This window comes from Chiloscyllium punctatum, chromosome 22 (genome assembly GCF_047496795.1).
Source record: "Chiloscyllium punctatum isolate Juve2018m chromosome 22, sChiPun1.3, whole genome shotgun sequence".
Classification (NCBI taxonomy): Eukaryota; Metazoa; Chordata; class Chondrichthyes; order Orectolobiformes; family Hemiscylliidae; genus Chiloscyllium; species Chiloscyllium punctatum.
Window position 1 is genome coordinate 13,266,105 of NC_092760.1, and position 23,107 is coordinate 13,289,211.

At 41.3% G+C, this 23,107-nt stretch overlaps 1 protein-coding gene across 1 annotated transcript in view; it reads right to left on the reverse strand.

Annotated features, from left to right (window-relative positions):
• Positions 1–23,107, reverse strand: part of f2 (coagulation factor II (thrombin)) — a 116,447-nt gene that overhangs the window by 30,644 nt on the left and 62,696 nt on the right. Inside the window, exons 10-16 of the mRNA XM_072591813.1 lie at positions 16,852–17,012; positions 15,436–15,460; positions 14,631–14,690; positions 10,420–10,525; positions 8,260–8,396; positions 7,150–7,437; positions 952–1,080 (exon numbers count right to left, since the gene is read on the reverse strand). Coding sequence (XP_072447914.1) covers positions 952–1,080; positions 7,150–7,437; positions 8,260–8,396; positions 10,420–10,525; positions 14,631–14,690; positions 15,436–15,460; positions 16,852–17,012 — 906 coding nt within the window. The remainder of the gene's footprint in view (positions 1–951; positions 1,081–7,149; positions 7,438–8,259; positions 8,397–10,419; positions 10,526–14,630; positions 14,691–15,435; positions 15,461–16,851; positions 17,013–23,107) is intronic.

Sequence of the window (23,107 nt, forward strand, 5' to 3'; positions counted from 1 at the left end):
TCTTGTGTGTATAGATTTTCTGAATGCACTGTCTGGAATTCTGATGCGCCTCTGGACTTGAACCTAGACTTCCTGGCCCAAAGATAGGGGCATTACAACCACATCATAAAGTCCACCACACGGTGTTCTAAGTATTTTCCAATCAACCTGTTCAGAGGTTGGGAGCACCTCTAGTGCAGGTGGAATTTGAACCTGGAGTTCCTAGCCCATTGGTAAGGATTCCACCACTGCACCATAAGAACTCTGAATTGCCCTGTACCTTCAATCACCTGACACTACACAGATACTTTGTGAGGAGCTCAATGAATAAAACCAGAGAGCATCATGAGCAGCCAAGCGGAAAGCCTACCTAAAACCATACAGGCAGGTGACCCTGAAGGCCACACATAACACCGCAGGGATTTTAACTACATTTGATCTGGCATTTGAAGCTTTTTGTTAATGAAACAGAGCAATTGTCTCCCAACCTTCCTGCTAAGATTATTGATACACTGCTATGCTGTCATCCTCAGGATGATATACTTATACGACTGACATGCCTTGCTTTGTGACTTGATCTTGTTTGTGTCCTTCCCTACTCATTGAATGCAGTACAGGTTCCCATTGACAATGGTAGTGGCATCTGAATGCTGACAGAGAACTGTATATGAGAAATCCAAGGCTTGGAATAAGGTAGACTTTCCACTTAGCCACTCATGACTCTGGCAACCAAAAATCTAACTTTTCTGACATCACTCTGTCCCTTACATAAAACATCTTGAAAATAAGTCTCACTTTTAATGCTCATACAATACTGTTCTAGTCCCAGGGCTGACTTTGCATAATCAAGCCTCAGACACTGCAATTATTCACAGGTCTCCAACAGTCCAGTAAAGAAATTCGAAGAAAGAGATAACTAATTCTAAGTACAGTTCATTTTCATTTTTATAAGAAGCATGCATCTGGACTTACCATCCTCTCCTTTACCAAAAAACTTAGGATTGAAGGAAGTCGTGTACCCAGAATCTACTGTTCGACCAGTTATCCTGCTTTCATCCACTTCCTCCTCTGAGGGTTCTTGGAATATATCCACAAGGTCATCTGTGTGGTGGTAAGAAACATTGATGACTACGTACAATGGATAAGACCAAGTGAATGAGAATTCAACAAACACTAATCAGAATATTGACTGCAGTACAGCTCCATCTTTATGAGAGTGGGGCTAGAGGTAAACCTGAAGTTATGAATGGATAGAGTAAGGGTAGATCACTGCCATAGTCAAAACAGAAAATGCTAGAAATACCGAGCAGGTCAGGCACTAGACAACAGAATTAGTGGACTGGATTTTCAACATAGAAGCGGTTACCAAGGATCAACAAATTTCTTAGCTCAGCGCATCCACCTCAGAAGAACGTAATTTTTGTTTCAGGGTGTGGGCGGACAAGGATATGCAGAGGCTGCCAAATGCAGGTTGGTTAAAATCTCTGGGATTTAATCCCACTTGTGGTTTTCAATAGTGGATCTTTTAGCACTCACCTTTCAAATTTCTTTCAACCCCCCTCACCCACCCACTCCTGATACTTTATCCATGCCAACCTTTGCCAATCCATGCAACCCCTCCACCACACATTTCTCCTGACTGCCTAAGGTCCATGTCATCCTAGAATACTTCCATGTCTCCTTCATCCAATGTACGCTCTGAATAAAATGAATAACAAATGGAAAGATTTGTTTAAAAATCATAATTTTGTCTTTTTGTAAAAGTTTTGCTGTTCCTGAAATCCCAGAAAAGTACCACAAACAACCAAAGCATTAAATTATCAATAGTAGAAACTACAAGCACACAATTTTGTAAATGTATAGCTAACCATTCACAGACAAGAACTACAAAATAAGAAAAATCAATCAAGCACTGTTTTCCCTCATGCGCAGTTGTGTCAACAAACTAACAAATATCTGGGCTCTCTTCCAAGTGCTATGATTAAGGCTAGAGGGGTTAGTTGTGATTCTAATCTCACTGCCCTGCAGGTCAGAACACAACATAAGAATACCTTTTCTAGTTACTAAGATGACCAATTAAATACCCTATCTATATCAAGTTTCAAACAAAACAATTATCTAGAGGTTTCTTAAAAAACAATTATTTTATTACCAAATTATTGAATTAGGATGCAATTATTGGTCAATGTACAGAAATATAAATGCTTATATCCCTAAATATCCCCAAATCCCAAAGCACACAAGTAAACATACATTCTCTTCAGTAATGGGGGAAAAACAGATTTCTCTGCAGAGTCTAACATCCTGAAAAAAAGAATATTTGGGCAATAGGTTACACTTGAAGACAAAAGGATAAACTGTGGAATGTTCTGTTGCTCTAATGTCCTTGTATATTGGCAAAGTCCCTAATCACACAAGGTTATCTCTGAAGTTCTGTGGACACAGCATATCCAGGAAGTTTTATCTTAACCTGGTCTTTAGTCACCCTTTCAAAACAACGAAGCGGACTCACCCTGAGTTCACTAAGAGGGTTTTCTTATCGGTAATGGGTGAGATCAACTGCAATAGGATTAGGCAACATCCTGGTAAATCTCCTCTAAACCCTCTCCAGTGCTATCACATCCCTCCTAGAATGTGGATTCCAAACTGTACACAATACTCTAGCCAATGTCTATATAGTTCTAGCATAACCTTTCTACTTTTAAACTCTATGCCTCAGCTAATGAAGGCAAATATGCTGTATGCTTTCTAAACCACTTTTTCTGTTCCATTACCTGCACATTAAGGTCCCACTGATTCTTGGTGCTTCCCAGGATCCTACCGTTCTTCATGTATTCTCTTGCTTTGTCTGTCGTGTCCAAGTGCATCACCTCACACTTATCCAGTTTGAATTCCATTTGTCACTGATTAGCCTATCTGGTCAGCCTACCTGATCAGTTTGGAATCCCTCCTGTAATCTAAAGCTATCCTTCTCACTATTTACCACCCCATCAATTTTCATATCATCTATGAACTTATTGATCAACCCTCCTACATTCAAATCTAAATAATTTTTATACACTACAACCAACAAGGGTCCCAATACAATGAACAGTGCAGAACCCGACTGGACTCAGGATTCCAGTCACAAAAACATCACTCACCCACCACCCTCTTCTTGCTTCCTGCCACTCAGCTAATTATAGATCCAAATTTTTGGATCTCATGGATTCTTATCTTCACTATCAGTATCCCACATGGGACCTTACCAAAAGCTCGCTGAAGTCCAAGTAGACATGGTTGATTGCTTGCCCTCATCTACACACCTGGTCACCTCTTCAAAAAATTCTATGGAGTTCGTCAGACATGACCTTTCTTTAACAAAACCATGCTGACTGTCTTGATTCATCCCTGCCCCTCCAAGTGCAGATTCATTCTGTCCCTCAGAATTGCTTCCAGTAGTTTCCCACTATCAGGTTGGACTGTCTGGCCTGCAGTTTCCTGGTTTAACCCTTGCTCTCTTATTGAATAACATTGACACATTGGCTATCCTCCAGTCCTCTGGCACCTCTCCTGTTTTATTGACAGCACCCCTGCGGTTTCTTCCCTTGCCTCACTCAGCAGTCTGGGATACATTTAATCAGGCCCTGGAGATAAATCTACTTTTAAGCCTGCCAGACCACTCAGAATCTCCTTTCTGTGTATGATAATTTCTTTAAGTATATCACAGACCTTCTCCATTGATTTTAAGTTCACATTGTCGCTCTCACGAGTGAAAACTGACACAATGTATGCATTGAGAAGCCTTCAGGCACAAAATACTTTAGTGCTCCTCAATAACCCCTTACTCTTTCCCTAAATAGCATTTTACCCTTATGGAAAATATCTTCTTACACAATCAGTATTCCTCTCAGTGTCTGCTGTTTGGAGCACTCAGTATCTGCCACCAGCCTCCCTTTTTCTCTTTGTGCAATCTTCTATATCCCTTAATATCCAGCGTTCACTGGATTTGTTGGAACATGTTGGGCCCTGTATTCTCCCTATTTCATCTTGAATGCTTTGACACATATTTATCTAAAAGTATCTGCTCCCAGTACACTCTGGCCAAAACATACCTGATCTTCTTAAAATCAGCCTTACTCCTATTTAAACTTTGCTTTCAGGCCCATCCTTGTCCTTTTCCAGAATAATCTTGAATCCAACAGAATTATGATCGCTGTCTGCAAACTTCCTTCCTACTGATACTCCAACCATATGTCTGACTTCATTCACTAAAATTAAGTCCAGCACTTTCCTCTGTCTTGTAAGGTCTTCCATGTATTGACTTAAAACGCTCTCCTGGATGCATTTTAAGAATTTTACTCCCTCTAAATTTTTCATACTATGACAACTCAGTTAACATTGGGGAAGGTGAAATCCCCTAACATCTCTATGCACTTCCTTGAAATTTACCAACATATTTTCTACTGCTCCCGGACTGTTAGGGGCCAATACCATATGCCCAGCAAAGTTAATTTGAGCAGCCTCAGAAGATATCACCCCTTCTTCCTGCTGTAATTAATTCCGTGATCAATATTGCAACATTCTCTTTCCCTGTTTCACTAAAGACTGAAGATCCTGGAATATTGAGCTGCCAACCCTGTCCCTCTCTCAACAATGTCTCAGTGATTGCAATGACATCATGGACCCATGTTTTAATTTGTTTTCTCAACTCACCCTCCTTGTTAATCAAATTCTTTGTGTTAAAACAAATATGATCCAACCTTTCCAAATTCCCTTATGCCTTAAATGGCCTATAATTTCTAGGCTTACTTAACTCGCTTGCTGCCTCTTCTAATTGTAGCCACTGATGTCTCTCCTGCTGCCCTTTCTTTCAAAATCCCGATCCCCCTCCAAGTTAGTTTAAATTCTCTCCAAAAGCACTAGCAAACTGAGCCACAAAGATGCTGGTTCCATTTCAGTTCAGGGTGCAACCTGTCTGACTTGTACAGGTCCTACTACCATCAAAAGCACTCCCAATGTCTCAGAGATCAAGAGCCCTTCCTCCTGCACCATCTCCCCAGCCACACAGTCATCTGGAATAACCTCCTGGTTCTCTACTCAGTAGCACATGGTATCAGTTGTAATCCAGAGATTAGAATGGTTTGGGTCCTGTTTTTTTTAATCTATTTCCTAGCTCCCTAAATGCTGCTTGCAGGACTCAAGATTAGAGAGGTGCTGGAAAAGCACAGCAGGTCAGGCAACATCTGAGGAGCAGGAAAATTGATGTTTCAGGCAAAAGCCTTCATTAGGAATGAGGCTGGGAGCCTTGGGGGTGAAGAGTTAAATGGGAGGTGTTGGGGCTGGGGGGAGGTAGCTGAGCCTACAATAGGTGGATGGAGGTGGGGGTGAATGGTGATAGGTCGGAGAGAAAGATGGAACGGATAGGTGGGAAGGAAGATTGACAGAGGGGACAGGTCATGAGGATGCTGCTGGGCTGGATGGTTGGAACTGGGGTAAGGTCTGGGGAGAGGAAATGAGGAAACTGGTGAAATCCACAGTGATGCCATGGGTTGAAGAGTCCCAAGGCGGAAGATGAGATGTTCTTCCTCCAGGCATCGGGTGGTAAGGGAGTGGTGATGGAGGAAGCCCAGGACCTGCATGTCCTCAGCAGAGGTGGAGGGGGAGTTGAAATGTTGGTATGGGTGGCCCGGAGATGTTCTCTGAAGCGCTCTGCAAGTAGATGTGCAGTCTCTGCAATGTAGAGGAGAATTTATCGGGATCAATAGATACATAAATGACATGTGGAAGTGCAGGTGAAACTTTGATGGATGTGGAAGACTACTTTGGAGCCTTGGATGGAGGTGAGGGAGAAGGTGTGGGTACAGATTCTGCAATTCCTGCAGTGGCTTGTTGGGGGGTGTGGACTTGACCAGGTAGTCGCAGTGGGAACGGTCTTTATGGAAAATGGATAGGGGTGGGGAGGGAAATATATCTCTGGTGGTGGGGTCCGTTTGTAGTTGGCGGAAATGGTGGAGGATGATGTGATGTATATGGAGTTTGGTGGGGTGGAAGGTGAGAACCAAGGGGCTTCCTGTCCTTGTTGCGGTTGGAGGGCGGAAGCGCGGGACATGAATGAGATGCGCTGGAGGGCATCATCAACCACATGGGAGGGTATATTGCAGTCTTTAAAGGCGGCAATCTGGTATGTTCTGTGATGGAACTGGTCCTCCTGAGAGTCGAAGTGGTGAAAGCGGAGCAATTGGGAATAAGGGATTTTTGCAGGAGGCAGGGTGGGAGGAGATGTAATCCAGGTAGCTGTGGGAGTCGGTGCGTTTGTAGAAAATGTCAGTGTTGAGTTGGTCATCATTGATGGAGATGGAGTGGTCCAGGAAGAGGAGAGAGGTGTCAGAGATGGTCCAGATGCTTGCAGAACTCGCCCAACCTCCTTTTCCTACTTCTGTTGTTGGTACCGATATGTACCACATTTTTTGTCTGTTTGCCCTCCTCTTCAGAGTGCCCTGCAGCCTTTCAGAAACACGAATAGGAAAGGTTTGGAGGGATATGGATCAGGAGCAGGCAGGTGGGACTAGTTTAGTTTGGGATTAAATTCGGCATGGACATTGACTGAAGGTCTCTTTCTGCGCTGTATGACTTTATGACATGATGATGTCCCTGACCCAGACACCTGGGAGGCAACACACCTGGAGTTTCTTTTGCAGTTATAGAAATACCAGTCTGTTCCCCTCACAGAGTCCCCTGCCCTATATCCCTGTTACACTCTCTTCTCCCCTCTCATCTAGCAAACCCATCCATGATGCCATGAAATTGGCTCCCATTGCTTTCCCTGGCTCAATTGCTGATCCTAACTTTTTGTCTTACCTGATTCAACCCCTTGTCTTGCTGACTCTTCTCCTCACCTCACCTGATTCTAACCCCCCCTTATCACTGATTTTACTCCTTGTTTTGCCCGATTCTACACCTCTTCTTTCCATAGCTATGCCATTCAGGACATGGTAAGATTTCACCTTTCATCTTCCTTCACTAAACAATTTCTACAATGTCAAAGCTTCAAAACCTATTCTATCATTGTTATTGGCTCCTCATTGATTCTGTCATCAAATTTCAACATGACTGCACCTGTTTTCCCACATGTAGGGACTTCTTCAGTGACTGGAGATTGTGTATAAGTAATGTTTTCTGATAGCCTACCACAGTAATTAAGGTTGCAGTAATCGATTTCTACTTCTGGGTCAGTGGTGAAACACCATGCACCATCTTCATCCTCATCTGGATTTCTGCAGTAATTTTCTTCTAGATTTGCTGATATCATTTCCTCTTTGGTAAAATTGTGCTTGTGGGGGTGTTGAGAGTTCCAAGCCTGGCATTGTTTTCCATGTCTAGTTACATTCTGTGTTCCCCTGTAGTGTACTCCCTGATTTGGAACACAAGAGCCAACTGATACTGGTGGTTTTGTCGATAATGGTGGCAATTCTTCACCTAAAGAAGCAACAGAAATGTGTTAAAAAAAGTAAAAGTTGGTTGAACATCTCCAATTTTCACTTGGGGAAACGATATGTCATTGTCAACTCTATCTGGTGTGATATTGTGAAGAGAGCTTCAAGCCATTGGCTGGACATATCTCACTGGCTTGTGCCTTGACATGTTAAGTTGACCAGTTTCATGTTACAGTCAGAAAGGTTAGGCAGACAATTATCACACCTAGGATGCACAAGTATAATAACAACAGAATGAGCCTAGGATACTTCACAACTTGTCCCCTGTTTGCTACAGGAACATACTACAGGGGATTGAATGGACAGAAAATGTTGATGATGTCCCTTCAATTGTCAATGACTTATATAGAATCCCTACAGTGTGGCACTGGGCCGTTTAGCTCATTGCATCCACACTAATCCTTTAAAGAATATCTTACCCAATCCCTCTAACTCTGTATTTGCCATGGCTAACCACCTAGTCTGCACATCCCAGGGGTTTTCAAATAAACAAGAAATGTGGTGATTCCGAAAATAATACTACAGATAGCAGAGATGGCAATGGTCACACCAGACTGTTAGTGCAGTGCAAGGTTTGTTAAGTATAAAGATGCTTTCAGGTCTGTGCTTGTTCTGCTTCATAATTTGTTGGAATCTTTGCAGTGAGTTACTCCCTGCCACTGAAACTGACATGGCCGAAACCAGAAGAGGTAATACACACAGGAATCATTGGCACTGCAGCCATTAATTAGTAGAAGCTCAACCATACCACACTCCATCCTGCATGACACACACACACACACACAAAGGACAAAATGAGACCTACCACATTGCGGAATGTAACATTGTTCCAACTTGACTCTTGGGTCCTTAGTGTAGCACCACGGTGCCACGTTACTGTCATTTGGATTTCGGCAGTAGTTATTTATAAGGTCATACTGGCTGTGTGTGTCAGGATTGTATCTGAACATATCACAGAAGTGGCAGAAAAAACACAATTCATTAGATCTAGCAATTGAAAATGCTGGAAATATTCGGCAAATCAGGCTGTTCCTGCAGAGTGGCACGCAGAATTAATTGGCTGAATTTTACTAGCTGCCGGGGGGCACTCTGAGTAGGGTTGTGGACACTGGGTAGACTACCCAGTGTAGTCCCTCTGCCCTGTCACCTTGCCAGAGGCAGGGAAGGTTGATGGTTTCAACCAAAGGTCAAAGGGAGTGATTTAAGAGACAAATTAAAGGCTAGATCCTGCCATCACTGGAATTTTACCACTAGAGGATGCCTACTGCCTGGGAGATCATCAGGCAAACCCCATGACATCCAATCCAGCTCAGGGGTGGGGAACTGACCTACTATTCTGTAGGCTTCCTTCCCCAAACCCATCCCTCTGCCTCAGTGGGACATTCCTGACCAGGCCTGGCACTCCATCCCTAGTTAGTTAGTTGGAGGGCAGCATGGTTTCGTTACATTCTCTTCTTGCAGATGCAGTCCTGGCAGAGGAAGTAATGTGGCACTGTTGAATGGCCAAATCTTATTTGGCAATGGATCGTTGATGTAGGTATCTGTCCTTAATATGGACGGCAGCCTGAGTGGTGAACAATTGCCCTGACATGTTAACGCACTAGTTCCTACAGATCACTGCAATTATGTTTCTTCAATACATGAGACCGAATCAATAGCTATACAATGTTATCACATCTTCGTTGCTTTGCACTCTAAGCTACTGTTAACCTTGACTGTTTTCTCTGACACTGTCAACTTTGTATTCATGCTGTTCCAGGCCTTTTCATTCCATGGTTTTCTAACTTTGTTTGTACACTTTGTTTTGGCAGGCTATGTACATGACATCAACCTCACTACCCTCATCTCTTGTCAGTAACCAAGGCTTCATCATCAAAAATATCAACTAAGTTAATTAAACACGATTTATCCTTAATTAACCCATATTTGTACAAATGACTTAATTTGGGCCTGAATTCTGGTTTCCAACTAGCAAAGTTAAACTGTCACCAGGGATAATCTATCTTTTCAATTACTGTTGGCGAACTTATGTTCTTTGTCAAATGAAGGAGTGTTTTTCTGGATAGATTGATAAAGTTTGAAATATAATCACAACAATAAAATCTACCATACATAATTAACTGCCATTGAGAGAACATTCAAATAAACTCTCTAATTTAGAATTCTCAGGATGAGGGTTTTCTTGCAAGAGTAACTTTTATTGCACATCCTGAGTTGCCCTGAGAAGGTAGAGTCATAGAGTCATAGTCATACAGCATGGCAACAGACCCTTCGGTCCAATCAGTCCACGCAGACCATAATCCCAAACTAAACTCGTCCCATCTGCCTGCACTTGCACCTTTTCCCTACAAATCTTTCCTATTCATGAACATATCCAAATATCTTTTAAATGCTGTAATTGTACCTATATCCATCACTTCCTCTGGAAGTTCATTCCACATTTAAACCACTTATTGTGTAAGAACATTGCCCCTCATGTGCTTTTTAAATTTTTCTCCTCTCACCTGACAAATATGCCCCTTACTTTTGAACTCCCCCACCCTAGGGAAAAGACCCTTAACATTCACCATATCTATGCGTTATCTATGTGATTTTTATAAACCTCAAAAAAGATCATCCCTCAACCTCCTAAGCTCCAGATAGTGGAGAGAGCCTTGCTACAGCTGTAGAGATTTGATGTAAATAACTGGGTGAGTTTGGCAGTACAGGGAGCAGTTAAAAGTCAATTATGTTGGTGTGGAACTGAAATCACTTGTAGGACTGAAGATTTCCTTCTCTAGTGGGTACTAAGTTATCAAGTTGGGTTTTGCTAATAACCTTACAGCAGTGCAGCCATTTGTTTCAGATATCATCTTTTTACATGTACAGATTTTGTAAATTGTGAATTCAGCTATTATGACAGGATAGAGAAACAGAGAGCTTTTTAATAGCTGCTCAATGAGTTGAAGCTGCCTTGGTCACTTACGTTGGTTTGTGTGGGAAGTTGCTCGACCAACTCTGACATGATCTTCCAGACATAGTTATCGAAGCGTTGCCCTTGTAATGGGAGCCAATCCCCACATAGCATTCTCCTGAACAAGAGACACAGAATTTCATGTCTATCATGCTTTCCTTTCTTACTAATAGACCGAATAGTAATTCAACCAATTGGCTGCCATACTGGTGACGACTGAGGTTCGAAGACTTCAGTTTAGAAGCAGAGGCTCATTTTGATCTACATTTTGTTGTGATGTGGAGATGCCAGTGTTGGATTTGAGCGGACAAAGTCAGAAGTCACACGACACCAGGTTACAGTTCAACAGGTTTATTTGAGATTGCAAGCTTTTGAAGTGCTGCTCCTTCATCAGGTGAAACACATTTTGTTGAGCAGAGACACCTCAAATTGTTTTCAAGATTTTTCAAGAACACATCACTTTAAGGTTCATGATGTTGTGTTCAACTGAGGAGCACTTGCACCCATTATCCTATCACCCATGACCTGTTGCTGCTAACTGTTGAGCTGTGGGGGCTAAGACAACTGGAATCAGTGCTGATCCCTCTGTTGTTCTTGTTCTTCAGTAAGAGATGCCAAGGTCAAATCTTATTAGGAATTGGTTTTCCCAGGACCCACACAGGAAGGAAAGGCTATTATTAAAATACAACATCAATGCTTCGATAACTGCTTGCAGTTACAGGTTGAAATTGAAAGCACAAAACAGAATATTCTGGAAATATTCAGAACTGATGATTTATTTTAGACTGGAGGGAAGTATAGAGTGGATTTCCATTGAATCACTGCTTTTCTTGATATAATTAATGATCTAGACACTGGGTGCATACAGTAGAACTTCAAAGTTTGCAGATGATGCAAAACTTAAAAAGCCATTATGAAGTGTGAGAAGAATACATGGAAAAGTTGGTGGTTTAGGCACTGAATCCAGAGAAGTGTAAAGTGAGATTCTGGCTGAAAAAATGAAAAGAGGCAATTTAAAGAAAAAGAGTATAATTCTAAAGGGCTTCAAGTATAAATGTGTGCAGAGCATTGACAGCTACAGCTCATAGAAGCATAGAATCATACGGTATGGAAACAGACCCTTCAGTCCAGTTCATCCATGCCAACCAAGTTTCCAAAACTAAACTAGTCTTATTTGGCCCGAAGCCCTCAAAACATTTCCTATTCATGTAACTGTCCAAATGTCTTTTAAATGTTGTAACTGTACCTGCAAACCACTTGTTCTGGCAGTTTATTTCATATAGACACCACACTTCGTGTAAAGTTGCTGCTTAAGTCCTTTTTAAATCTTTCCCTTTTCCCTTTAAATCTATGCACTCTAGTTTATAACTCCCTCTACCCTTTGCCATTCACCTTATCTATGCCTCTCATGATTTTATTAACCTGTGTAAGGTCACCCCTCAACTCCTTGCACTCCAGAGAAAAAAACTCCCAGCCTATCCAATCCCTCCTTATAACTCAAACCCTCCAGTTCCAGAAGCCCTCTTGGAAATCTTTTTTGCATCCATTCCAATTTAATAACATCCTTTCTATATCAGGTTAACTGGAACTGTACACAGTACTGCGAAAGTGTTCTGTACAGCCACAACTCCTACACTCAATGCTCTGACCAATAAAGGCAAACATCTTCTTCATCTCCCTGTCTACCTGTGATTCCCACGTTCAAGGACCAATGCACCTGAACCCCCAGGTCTTTTCATTCAACAATGGTCCACATGGCCTGTGGAAGTCTGACCTAACTTCAACACTTCGCATTTATCGAAGTTCAATTCTATCTGCCCCATTCCTCGGTCTATTGGCCCAATTGATCAAGAACCCGTCGTACTCTGAAATAACCTTCTCCATTGTCCGCTATACTGTCCAATTTTGTTGTCATCCACAAATTTCTTATATTCTCATTAAAATCATTTACATAAATGACCAAGTGTCCTCGGCTTTCTAATTTCCATAATGCTTTCCTTTCTTACTAATAGACCGAATAGCAATTCAAACAATTGACTGCCATACTGGTGACTACTGAGGTTCTAAGAGCTCAGTTTATAAGTGGAGGCTCATTTTGACCTACATCTTGTTGTGATATGGAGATGCTGGTGTTGGATTCAATTGAACAAAGTCAGAACTCACATGATGCCAGAGTACAAAAGCAAGGGAGCATTGTACAACGTTGATTTGATCTCACCTGGAGTATTATATCCAATTCTTGGCATTGTTAAGGTTTTAGAGGGGTGTGTAAAATATTTATGTGAATGGTTGTAGGGGTGAGGAACTTCAGTTATGTGGAGTTATGTGGATAGATGAGTGTAGCTGGGCTGTTCTCTTGAGAGAAGGTTGAAAGAGATTCAGCAGAGGTGTTCAAAATCATGAGCGTTCAAGAAAGAATAAATGCAGAGAGACTGTTCCCATTGGTCAAAGAACTGACAACCAGATGACACCGATTTAAAATAGCTAAAAACTCAACAGCAAGATAAGATTTATTTTTAAAAGCAGAATGTTGCTCAGACTGTAGTGGAGGATCAATTGTGAGATTCAAAAAGATGTTTGATAGGTAGATGAAGAGAAAAAGAAATTCTGGGTTACAGAAAAAGGCAGGGAAATGGAACCAGCAGCATGGCTGAATGGCCTCAATCCAGGCTGGGGAGGTGATGGTGTATTGGTAATGTCAATGGGTTAGTAATCCACAATCTCAGGCCACTGTTCTGAGGTTTTGTATTTGAATCCCACCATAGCAGATACTGCAAGTTGAATTCAATCGATATCTAGAATTAAAAAGCTAGCCTAATGAAAGCCACTGTCAGTGTCATCAAAACCCATCTGGTTCAGGGAAGGCAATCTGCTGTCCTTACCTGATCTGGCCTATATTTGACTTCAGACAGACAGTAACATGGTTAATTTTTAACTGCCCTCTGGGCAATTACAGATGGGCAATAATAGCTGGCCTCGTCAGATACCAATACTCCAGGAAAGAATAGATTAAAAAATTTGTTTCATGATTTTATATAAAAGTATTTCTGGCAGTATATGTGGAGAAAAAAACCAAATTAACATTCCAGGACGATGGCGTTGAATCAGATTAAAAGATATTGTGAGTGTTGGAAGCAAACCTGATTTTATTTCTGCTTAAAAGTTGTTCATCTCTTACAACTTTAAATTCTTATGAATTGTCATCACCTGAAACATTAGTTTTGTTTCTTTCCCGATTATAACTGCTGTGGTTTCTGTTTCCAATTTCAGATTTCCAACATCCACAGTGTTCTCTTATTGTGTAAAGTATGTTTGTGTGGCTGTTAAATAGTTACAATCAATACATTCCAAAGGAATTAGTGTTGAAGGCTCTGATATACATCCTGGAAGAACGGTGCCACCATGGAGACTGGCACAAGATACGGGAACCTGCATAGGCACAGTGAATTGAATGGCCTCTTTCTGCACCGTAACAGTGCTGTGATTCTGTCAATATGAAAATGTGAGCAGGAGCTGGAGATATTAATAGTTTAGATATAAGACAATTATAGAATTTATACTGCATAATGGATATCCAATTGTCAAGGGAAATGCCTATTAATGGACAGATCCAACTGATTATTGAATGGAAATGTTTGATGACCCAAGGGTTTGAACACCTAAGTGAAATATTTGTTGACATAAGGGATTTATTGCAACAATTTCAACATATTTAGATTTCCTGTATCAATACAGTTTTTCTTTAATCGTGACATCATCAATAAATTTATTACTTTTTTTCAGGATACCTCCTGAAGAATGCCTATGATGGATTATATGTAAATTGGCATTGGAGAAGGAGGGGCAAAGGTTGATTAGCGGCATCTATGTACAGGGCCATGTCCACCCTCAGCTGAAAATCTGAAGTGCATGCAGCCATTTTAAAATTTGTGTCGTCAAGGTTTTTTCCACCACTGCGTGCCCAAACCAGGAACATAATTCAGGGATGAAGAGATTCAAAATGTTTGAAGTGGTTGAATGTCAGTGGCAGGTCTATACTTTTCCTGTGTACTTTGGTAACACATAGCGTGGGAGGGGATAGGAGAAAGAGAGAGGACGATGTCTGATGCAGCGAAAACTAATTGAAAAAGATATGAAAATACCATGTTAAATTAGCATTAAGTGAGTGCATTACTCTCACAACCTAGTTTTTTTAGACAAAGTTGCATGCTATCAATTCTTACCATCCAGACATTTGTTCAGATAATCTGGAGGGGAAGTGCCTTCTCTGTCACCAACACATGCTGGAAATGAAAGCATACACTAACATTAGACACAACTATGTCATGTATTGGTGTGAATATCAGAACAGGGGGTGAATAGAAAAGGTTATCATCAGTCAGGCAATCTCGATTAATAATCTAGAGAATGTCAGTCAGGTTCCACCACAGAGATTGAGAAAGAACTGGACTTTGATATCAGTTAAACTGACCACAAAACTGTTAAATTATAACTAAAATACAACTGGTTTGCAAAAGTCATTTAGGAAAGGAAACCTGATGTCTATCCTACATGTGACTCTGGTATCATATTGTACGGTCCATGGTTCATTCTTAGCTGCCCTCTGAAGGTGCTCAACAAACCCCTCTGCTCTATCAAACTGCTGGAAAGTATAATAACAGATATTGCCTATCCAACAGTATTGTGACAGCATCTTCACCACATGAATGTCAGAATTCAATAAGAATCACTACCAATCTTTCAGTGAAACATAGAAATGGACAACAGCAATGGCTGAGAATGCAATGAAAACACAAATATGTCTCCAATGGTCCAAAATCTATAATATTCAGATTATACATTCCAAGTACAAGTGACCAACTGCTTCCTATCATAGAAACGCAGAGAAGTCTACGACAGACCAGCTGCCATCTTTAAGTAGTTGAGAAGAGGAGAAGCAGGGGGAGAGGGATGGCAAGCTATGATGATGAAAATCTATACAAAATGAGAATGAAATGACATGCAAGAACTGGAGGCAAGGTTTCTTACCATCATAACTCTTCCAAAATTTATCCTGAGAAAAGAAAACAATTATTAATAAATAACTTGCTGTAAAAGAGAATATTGAGAAGATTTGATTTAAATATATTAATTCTAAGTTTATTTTCTTTGTAACCATCCTGATATTATTGATTACTCTTGAATCAGAATAGAATCCCTATACTGTGGAAGCAGGCCATTCAGTCCATACTGACTTTTAACGTGCATCCCACTCAAGCCGGCAGCCCACAACCCTGCATTTTCCATGACAAATCAACTACACATACCTGGACACTACGGGCAATTTAGCATGGCTAATCCACCTGAGCTGTACATCTTTGGACTGTGGGAAGAAACCAGAGCATCCAGAGGAAACCCGTGTAGACAAAGGCAGAATGTGCAAACTCTACACAGACAGTTACCCGAGACTGGAATCGAACCTGGGTCTCTGGCATTGTGAGGCAACAGTGCTAACCACAGTTCAGATAGTCAACTAGCCTCAATTTTCTCACAATTTGCTGAGATGAAGAATTTACGGGTTGAGGAGGACATGCATGAATCCAAACCCTCTCACTACGGGGAAGCATGCTTTTCCTATCTGGGCTGAAGGGTTAAATGGGTGTGATGTTCAATTACACCCATTTAATTGAACAAGGGAGCAATCTATGTTTGACTGCATGTAAGTTTGTCAATACTATCAGAACTTTATTTTGAAACCACTCTGGGTCAATCATATGTTAACATATGTTATATTATCAGTGTGAGACTGGATGACATAATTAGAGGTTAAATTGGATAGTCAGTTAAAAATGATCATGGAAATCAAGATGCATTTGTCAAATGTAGTGAGGCAGCACTGCAAAGTCATTTTGCCTGCTCAGTTGAATAGGCTCTGCATTCAGTGACCCATCATTGCACAGTGTATTGGCAGTGTCAGTGAAGGGGACCATAACCACAATTTCTTTGGGCACAATAAAGCTAATTTGCACCTCTTAAAGGAGAGCTGCATTGTGTCTGGAACAGCTGCTCAAAGTTTTGCAGAAAGGTAACAATGAGAATAGTACTCAATGTGGGAGAAGGTAGGGTCCAATGTCCTTAGACTCTGCACCTCTCTGCCTGGGTAAGATGCTGGGAATTAGGAGGGGAGTTACTTTGGCCACAGGAGACCTTGAGACACATAATGAAAAGACAGTGAAAGCATATAGCTATGGAGGTCAGCACCTGAGAATCCAGTGCAGTGTCGCAGAAGTTCAATGATCTGATGTGAATCCAAAGTTAGCGAATGGGGTGTCAAAGGGTGGGGTTGGTAATTAATTAAGCCGGTTTGGTGGGACATGGCAAGAGATTTCACAGGGCCTCATGGAGAGAAATATACTTGATAAATATACTTCCTAAATAGAGGCAATTTATCGTCTTGTTCCTTACTGTTTCCTGGTCATCCTCAAACACTTCACGAGCCTCCTCGAAATCACAGTACTCCTCAATACATTCTCGCTCTAAGTTTCCAACTTTTGCCTCTTCAAAGAAACTGTTGGCTCGGCGAATCCGATTCAATACAGAGAACGCTTCCTGGTTGTTAAGGAATACTAAAGGAAGTGGATAGTGCATTACGAAACAAATAAATAACATGGGACACATAACAGGTAGAAGAAAGAAATAAACCCACACGCAAGTTTAGTTGATAGATGTGCACTGGTGATCAGGGACGGAGAGGACATCACGTGGAAATACATTACTGATACGAGAACCGGCAGACAAGCCCTGGCACCCAGAACTATTAAACAGATCTCTCTGTGAGGGAAACATTTCCATTTGAAAGCATTTACTCAAAAGTATGCTGAATAAGTCCTTTAGATAACTTTGCATATTCATTTCATGGTTCCCCAATTTTCTGCTGTGCTCTCCTGTGAGGAGACAAGCAACAGATTCAGTGTGTACCTGATGTGCTCCTGGCAAACTCTCACTGTCCTACGAAATTGCTGCTTAATTGGTTTCTCATTCCCGCCAGGAGATTGCCATCTTGTCCTGAACAAGGCACTCAGAAGCAGGAAAATGTCAGGAAGCCAGCCAGGCATGCTTAATAATAGGTTTTTCTTGCCCACTCCCTCCCTTTCTAAGCCCATTTCAAGTCACTCAATAGAAACCCCCACCATAGTTCTCTAATGTGTGACTTTGGCTATTACTTTTTAGCCTGGGGTACTCAAAAGTAAATGCTTCATTGTAAGAGAGTAATTACTTAAATCCGATATGTTAACTTGCCTATTTTACAATTGTTTGCACTTCAACAATACTTCATAGTGTGTACAGCACTTTGGGATAGCCAAAAACAGGCACTACATAAATGCAAGTCACATCTTCCTTTTCAGAGGGGATTCTTAATCTGTAGTCATAAAGGGGCCACCTTTATAAGAGTTAGGAAATAACACATAACTGTCTGCTGGCCACAGTAGCAGATATCACAAGTAAATTCACCTGACAGTGACTAAACACAATTATTCTCCTCGTAATTGCTCTTTTTGTGCCCAGCTATGTAATGTGTAGATGATCCAATGGTTTTATTTTTAGTTAAGAGCAATTTGAAAAACAATTTTTATTGTCATAACCTCACATAAGCTAACTAGACTGACATTTTGGAATCAGAATCTTAAATATAAAATCTACAGCATAGTTTTCCTGTAATAACCAAGATGTTTCATTGTTCAAAGAAAAACATCAATAAATGATTTAGTTCAAGGACATTTAACAACCAGTAAAATTATACAACTGTTGGAAGTCGATATGGAGGATAACTTGCATTATTGACACCCAATGTCGAGGTCAGAAGCAGCTGATGTAAAGTCTTCTGTGCTTCAATGATGCTTCATAGAAAAGGATTCTCAAACGCAAAAGTGCAAGAAGTACTTTCTCCACAGCAGGTTTCCTTGGGGATGGCTAATCAGCATCAATATATTGCAAACTCTAGATAGTACTGATGCCCTAAAGACTTTTCTAATGCCTCTCTAGAATAAACAGACAGAAGAGGATTCCTCCCAATGCACCAGGATCTCTGAATGACAGTTTCCCGTTTCTTAAATTACTGTTCAAATCCAGTCCATCGGTTCCCAGTAATGATGGAATCAAGCCTAAGCGGTGAAATTACAGTTGAAATCCAGCATCCAGCTCTGTATCCACCACTTCCCTGCCACTATTAAATGGCCTGCATAACTCATCTTTCCCATAGCAGGGAGACCATAAGTACATGCAGTATTCTAAAAAAAAACCTCATCAATTCCTGCACTGTCACAACATGATATCCTAACTCCTATACTCAATGCTCTGCCAAATGCCTTCTTCACGACCTTGCAACACCACTTTCAAGGAACTATGAACTCGCATACCTGGGTCCCTATGTTCAACAATACTCCCCAGGGCCTGACCCTACTTTGATTCTTACACTTTTCATCAGTCCATTCACTTCAAGACTTATCAAAGTGATTTTCAATCTGCATAGAAATATATTAAGGACAGCTCTAACTAAGCTGTGGCAGCACCTTTCCTTTGCATGCCAGCAAATAGTTTAAACCTCAACTAAAAACAACAAACTGTGGATGTTGGATAGTCTGAAATAAAAACAGGAAGTGCTGGGAAAGCTCAGCATCTGGGAAAAGCAACAGAGTTAACGTTTTGAGCCTGATGTGATTCTTCTTCAGAGAGCTGGCAGTGATGTGACAGACTGAATGAATGGTCTCATGTAATGTAACCCATTCCAGATTTATTGTCAAAAAGGTTTCAGTCTTAAAGTTGTTTGCAATCTTTCTTAAAAGTCTATTGCATTTTTGTTATTCTTGATTTTCCTCACATGGCCTCAAGGAAGATGCATGACGAGATGTTGAAGCAGCTTTGTGCCTGCTTCACCTGACATAGTTATTGTTGCCCTCTAACAAACTATTGTTACTTATTCCTCAATGGTCCTCTCTGATCAACAGGCTCTCACAATCACAGGGATTAAAAGGATTTCGTACCACATCATAAGGTTCTCCAAGGCAAAGATGACCTCGTTCATCATCTAGGGTGTTTGATAGTTTCAGTAGTTAGGAAGGTCGGTGAAGGTTTGGGCCAATTTGTGTGCAGAAGCTCCCCCTACACATAGAAAAGGATATTGCAGATGATTACATTTTGGAACAAATTGCTTGTTCAGTATGTCCTTTTCTTGTGTTTTGTCTCTGTTTATGAAATCCGTTTGCTTTCAATGGAAGCTGCATTGGTTATTATTTGGTTGCACTGGATACAGAAATGCTGGGTGAGCTTCTCTCAGAACTTAAAGTCAATGTTGAAATTTCAAAGTTTGGCTGTCATTGGGTGCATACAACCCTTACGTTGAGTACCATGGGAAAGACGCCAGACCAACACTCTCTGTAAAGATTCATTTTGGTCAACAAAGGTCAGGCATTCTATCCACATGATCTTGTAGTCCTTACATGACAATTCAGTTGTGGCTGCTTCATGTCAATGCTTGGTCTACCAGTTCAGGTGAGCGCCTCAGTGTCTGGTAAAATTCCAAAAGCAATTTGAGTGTAAGTGGTGAAGATTCGAGAAAAGATGTTGGTACATTGTCCAAATCTCACATGTAGAGGAGAGTGGGCAGGGCTGTTGCTTCACAGGTTTCAATTTAATGGCAAACTTTTTCCTCTTCATTCCCAGTCTGATGGGCAATGTCTGTCGGGAAGCAACATGTGTGTATCCAAAGTTTGCATGGACACAGGTCCCAACAGTGTGCTGCCAAGACAAATGAACATATGCACGGCTAACAGGTCCTGTTCAAGGACAGAAACCTCAGATTTGGGATACAGCATTCCAGGACCAGGCTGGTGTAGGACTTCAGTTTCCTTTATATTGGTTGTAAGGCCCAAAGTTGTCATGTAATTAGAGAAAAAGTCACTTTTACAATGCATGCCTAGCTCTGAACCAGCAGTTTAAGACTCAAATTTCTCATATCAAGCTGAATGTGAAATCTGATCATATTATATGGTCACTCTTACCTGGGGGATTGTTTAAATGAGGTCATTAATTAATCCTGTCTCATTACAATCACATAGTCTAAAATAACCTCTTCCCTGTTTGATCCCAGAGCATTTTGCTTAAAGAAACTGTCCACACTACACTCTCAACAGCCGTGCTACATTTGGCAATTTGTCAAGTATCTTTCTTAAGTCACAACTACTTCTTGATTCTTACAAATTGTTTCTTTCCTTTTTTATTTATCTTTGCCAAAACTGAATCTTTATCTTGATCTTCTGAACCAAGATAATTTTTCACTATTTACTGATTTCATCCTTTATTCAGAGCCATTCTTTTTCCTTCCTTCCTGTGTCCAACATGTCAAATGCCCATGAGTATTCAGCTCCTAATGCTGCCTGACCTGCTGCGCTTTTCCAGCAACACATTTTTCAGCTCTGATCTGCAGTCCTCACTTTCTCCATTTTGCAACCATGTCTCAATGGTTATCACATCATTTTCAATTCTTTAGCTTTGTGCTACATCAGAATCCAGGTTTGGCTGATGAGTATCGAGTGCCAGGAAATGACCCCCTCCAATAAGAGAGAAATACAATCTTTCCTTGATGTTCAAGTGGCCATATAAATCCTGTAGTTGCAAGAGAAGGTCAGAGACTAAGAATGATTCAGCAAGTAGCATGCCTCTTGTATTCTCTCAATATCTTTCCACCATCTATCTACAAGGCACAAATCAAGAGTGTGATAGAAGACTGGCAATATATATAGTCTTCTGAAGAGGAAAGGTTGGGCAAGTGAATTCAGAGCTCCCTGGAAGGTGAAATGTATGGAAATTAAGATGAAGCAGAAAAGAAATATGCTTATGTCAGATGGATCATACAATTGAGAATCAGGTCAAATATAGAAGGTTCAGAGGGCAATTGTAGAGTTATCAAGTCACAGAGATGTACAGCACAGAAACAGACCATTCGGTCCAACTCGTCCATGCCGACCCAATATCCTACCCTAATCTAGTGACATTTACCAGCACTTGGCCTATATCCCTCTAAATTCTTCCTATTCATATACCCATCCAGATGCCTTTTAAATGCTGCAATTGTACCAGCTTCCACCACTTCCTCTGGCAGCTCATTCCACAGACGCACCACCATTTGCATGAAAAAGTTGCCCCTTAGGTCCCTTTTATATATTTCTCTCCCACCCTAAACCTATGCCCTCTAGTTCTGGACATCCCCTAATCCCCCAACCCTCCTCCCCCTCGCCCCCAGGGAAAAGGCCTTATCTGTTTATCCTATACACGCCCCTCATGATTTTTTAAACCTCTATAAGGTCACCCCTCACCTTCTGACACTCCAGGGAAAACAGCCCAGCCTATTCAGCCTCTCCCTATAGCCCAAATCCACCAACCCTGGCAACATCCTTGTAAATCCTTTCTGAACCCTTTCAAGTTTCACAACATCCTCCTGTTAGAAAGGACAGCAGAACTGCACACAATATTCCAAATGTGGCCACAACATGACCTCCCAACTCCTGTACTCAATACTCTGACCAATAAAGGAAAACACACCAAACGCCTTCTTCACTATCCTATCTACCTGTGACACTACTTTCAAGGAACTATGAACCTATACTCCAAGGTCTATTTGTTCAGCAACACACCCTAGGACCCTACCATTAAGTGTATAAGTCCTGCTAACATTTGCTTTTCCAAAATGCAGCACCTCACATTTATCTAAATTAAACTCCGTCTGCCACTCCTCAGCCCATTAGTCCATCTGATCAAGATCCTGTTGTACTCTGAGGTAACCTTCTTTGCTGTCTACTATACCTCCAAGTTTGGTGTCATCTGCAAACTTACTAACTGTACATTCTATGTTCACATCCAAATCATTTACATAAATGACAAAACGTATTGGACAGATCCTTGTGGCACTCCACTGGTCACAGGCCTCCAGTCTGAAAAACAACCCTCCACCACCACCCTCTGTCTTCTACCTTTGAGTCAGTTCTGTATCCAAATGGCTAATTCTCCCTGTATTCCATGAGATCTAACCAATGGGGAACCTTGTCGAATGACTTACTGAAGTCCATTTAGATCATGTCCACTGCTCTGCCCTCATCAATCCTCTTTGTTACTTCTTCAAAAAACTCAATCAAGTTTTTCTCATGCACAAAGCCATGTTGACTATCCCTAATCAGTCCTTGCCTTTCCAAACATATGTAAATCCTGTCCCTCAGGATTCCCTCCAACAACTTGCCCACCACCATTTGATATAGAAGATGGTATCAGCAATAACATTAGCAAATTTGCTGATGACACAAAGCTAGGTGGTAGGGTGAAATGTGATGAGGATGTTAGGGGATTACAGGGTGACCTGGACAAGTTAGGTAAGTGGGCAGACGCATGGCAGATGCAGTTTAATGTGGATAAATGTCTGGTTATCCACTTTGGTGGCAAGAACAGGAAGGCAGATTACTACCTCAATGGTATCAAATTAGGTAAAGGGGCTGTTCAGAGAGATCTGGGTGTTCTTGTCCACCAGTCAATGAAGGCAAGCATGCAGGTACAGCAGGTCGTGAAGAAGGCAAATAGCATGCTGGCCTTCATAACAAGAGGGATTGAGTATAGAAGCAAAGAGGTGCTTCTGCAGCTGTACAGGGCCCTGGTGAGACCACACCTGGAGTACTGT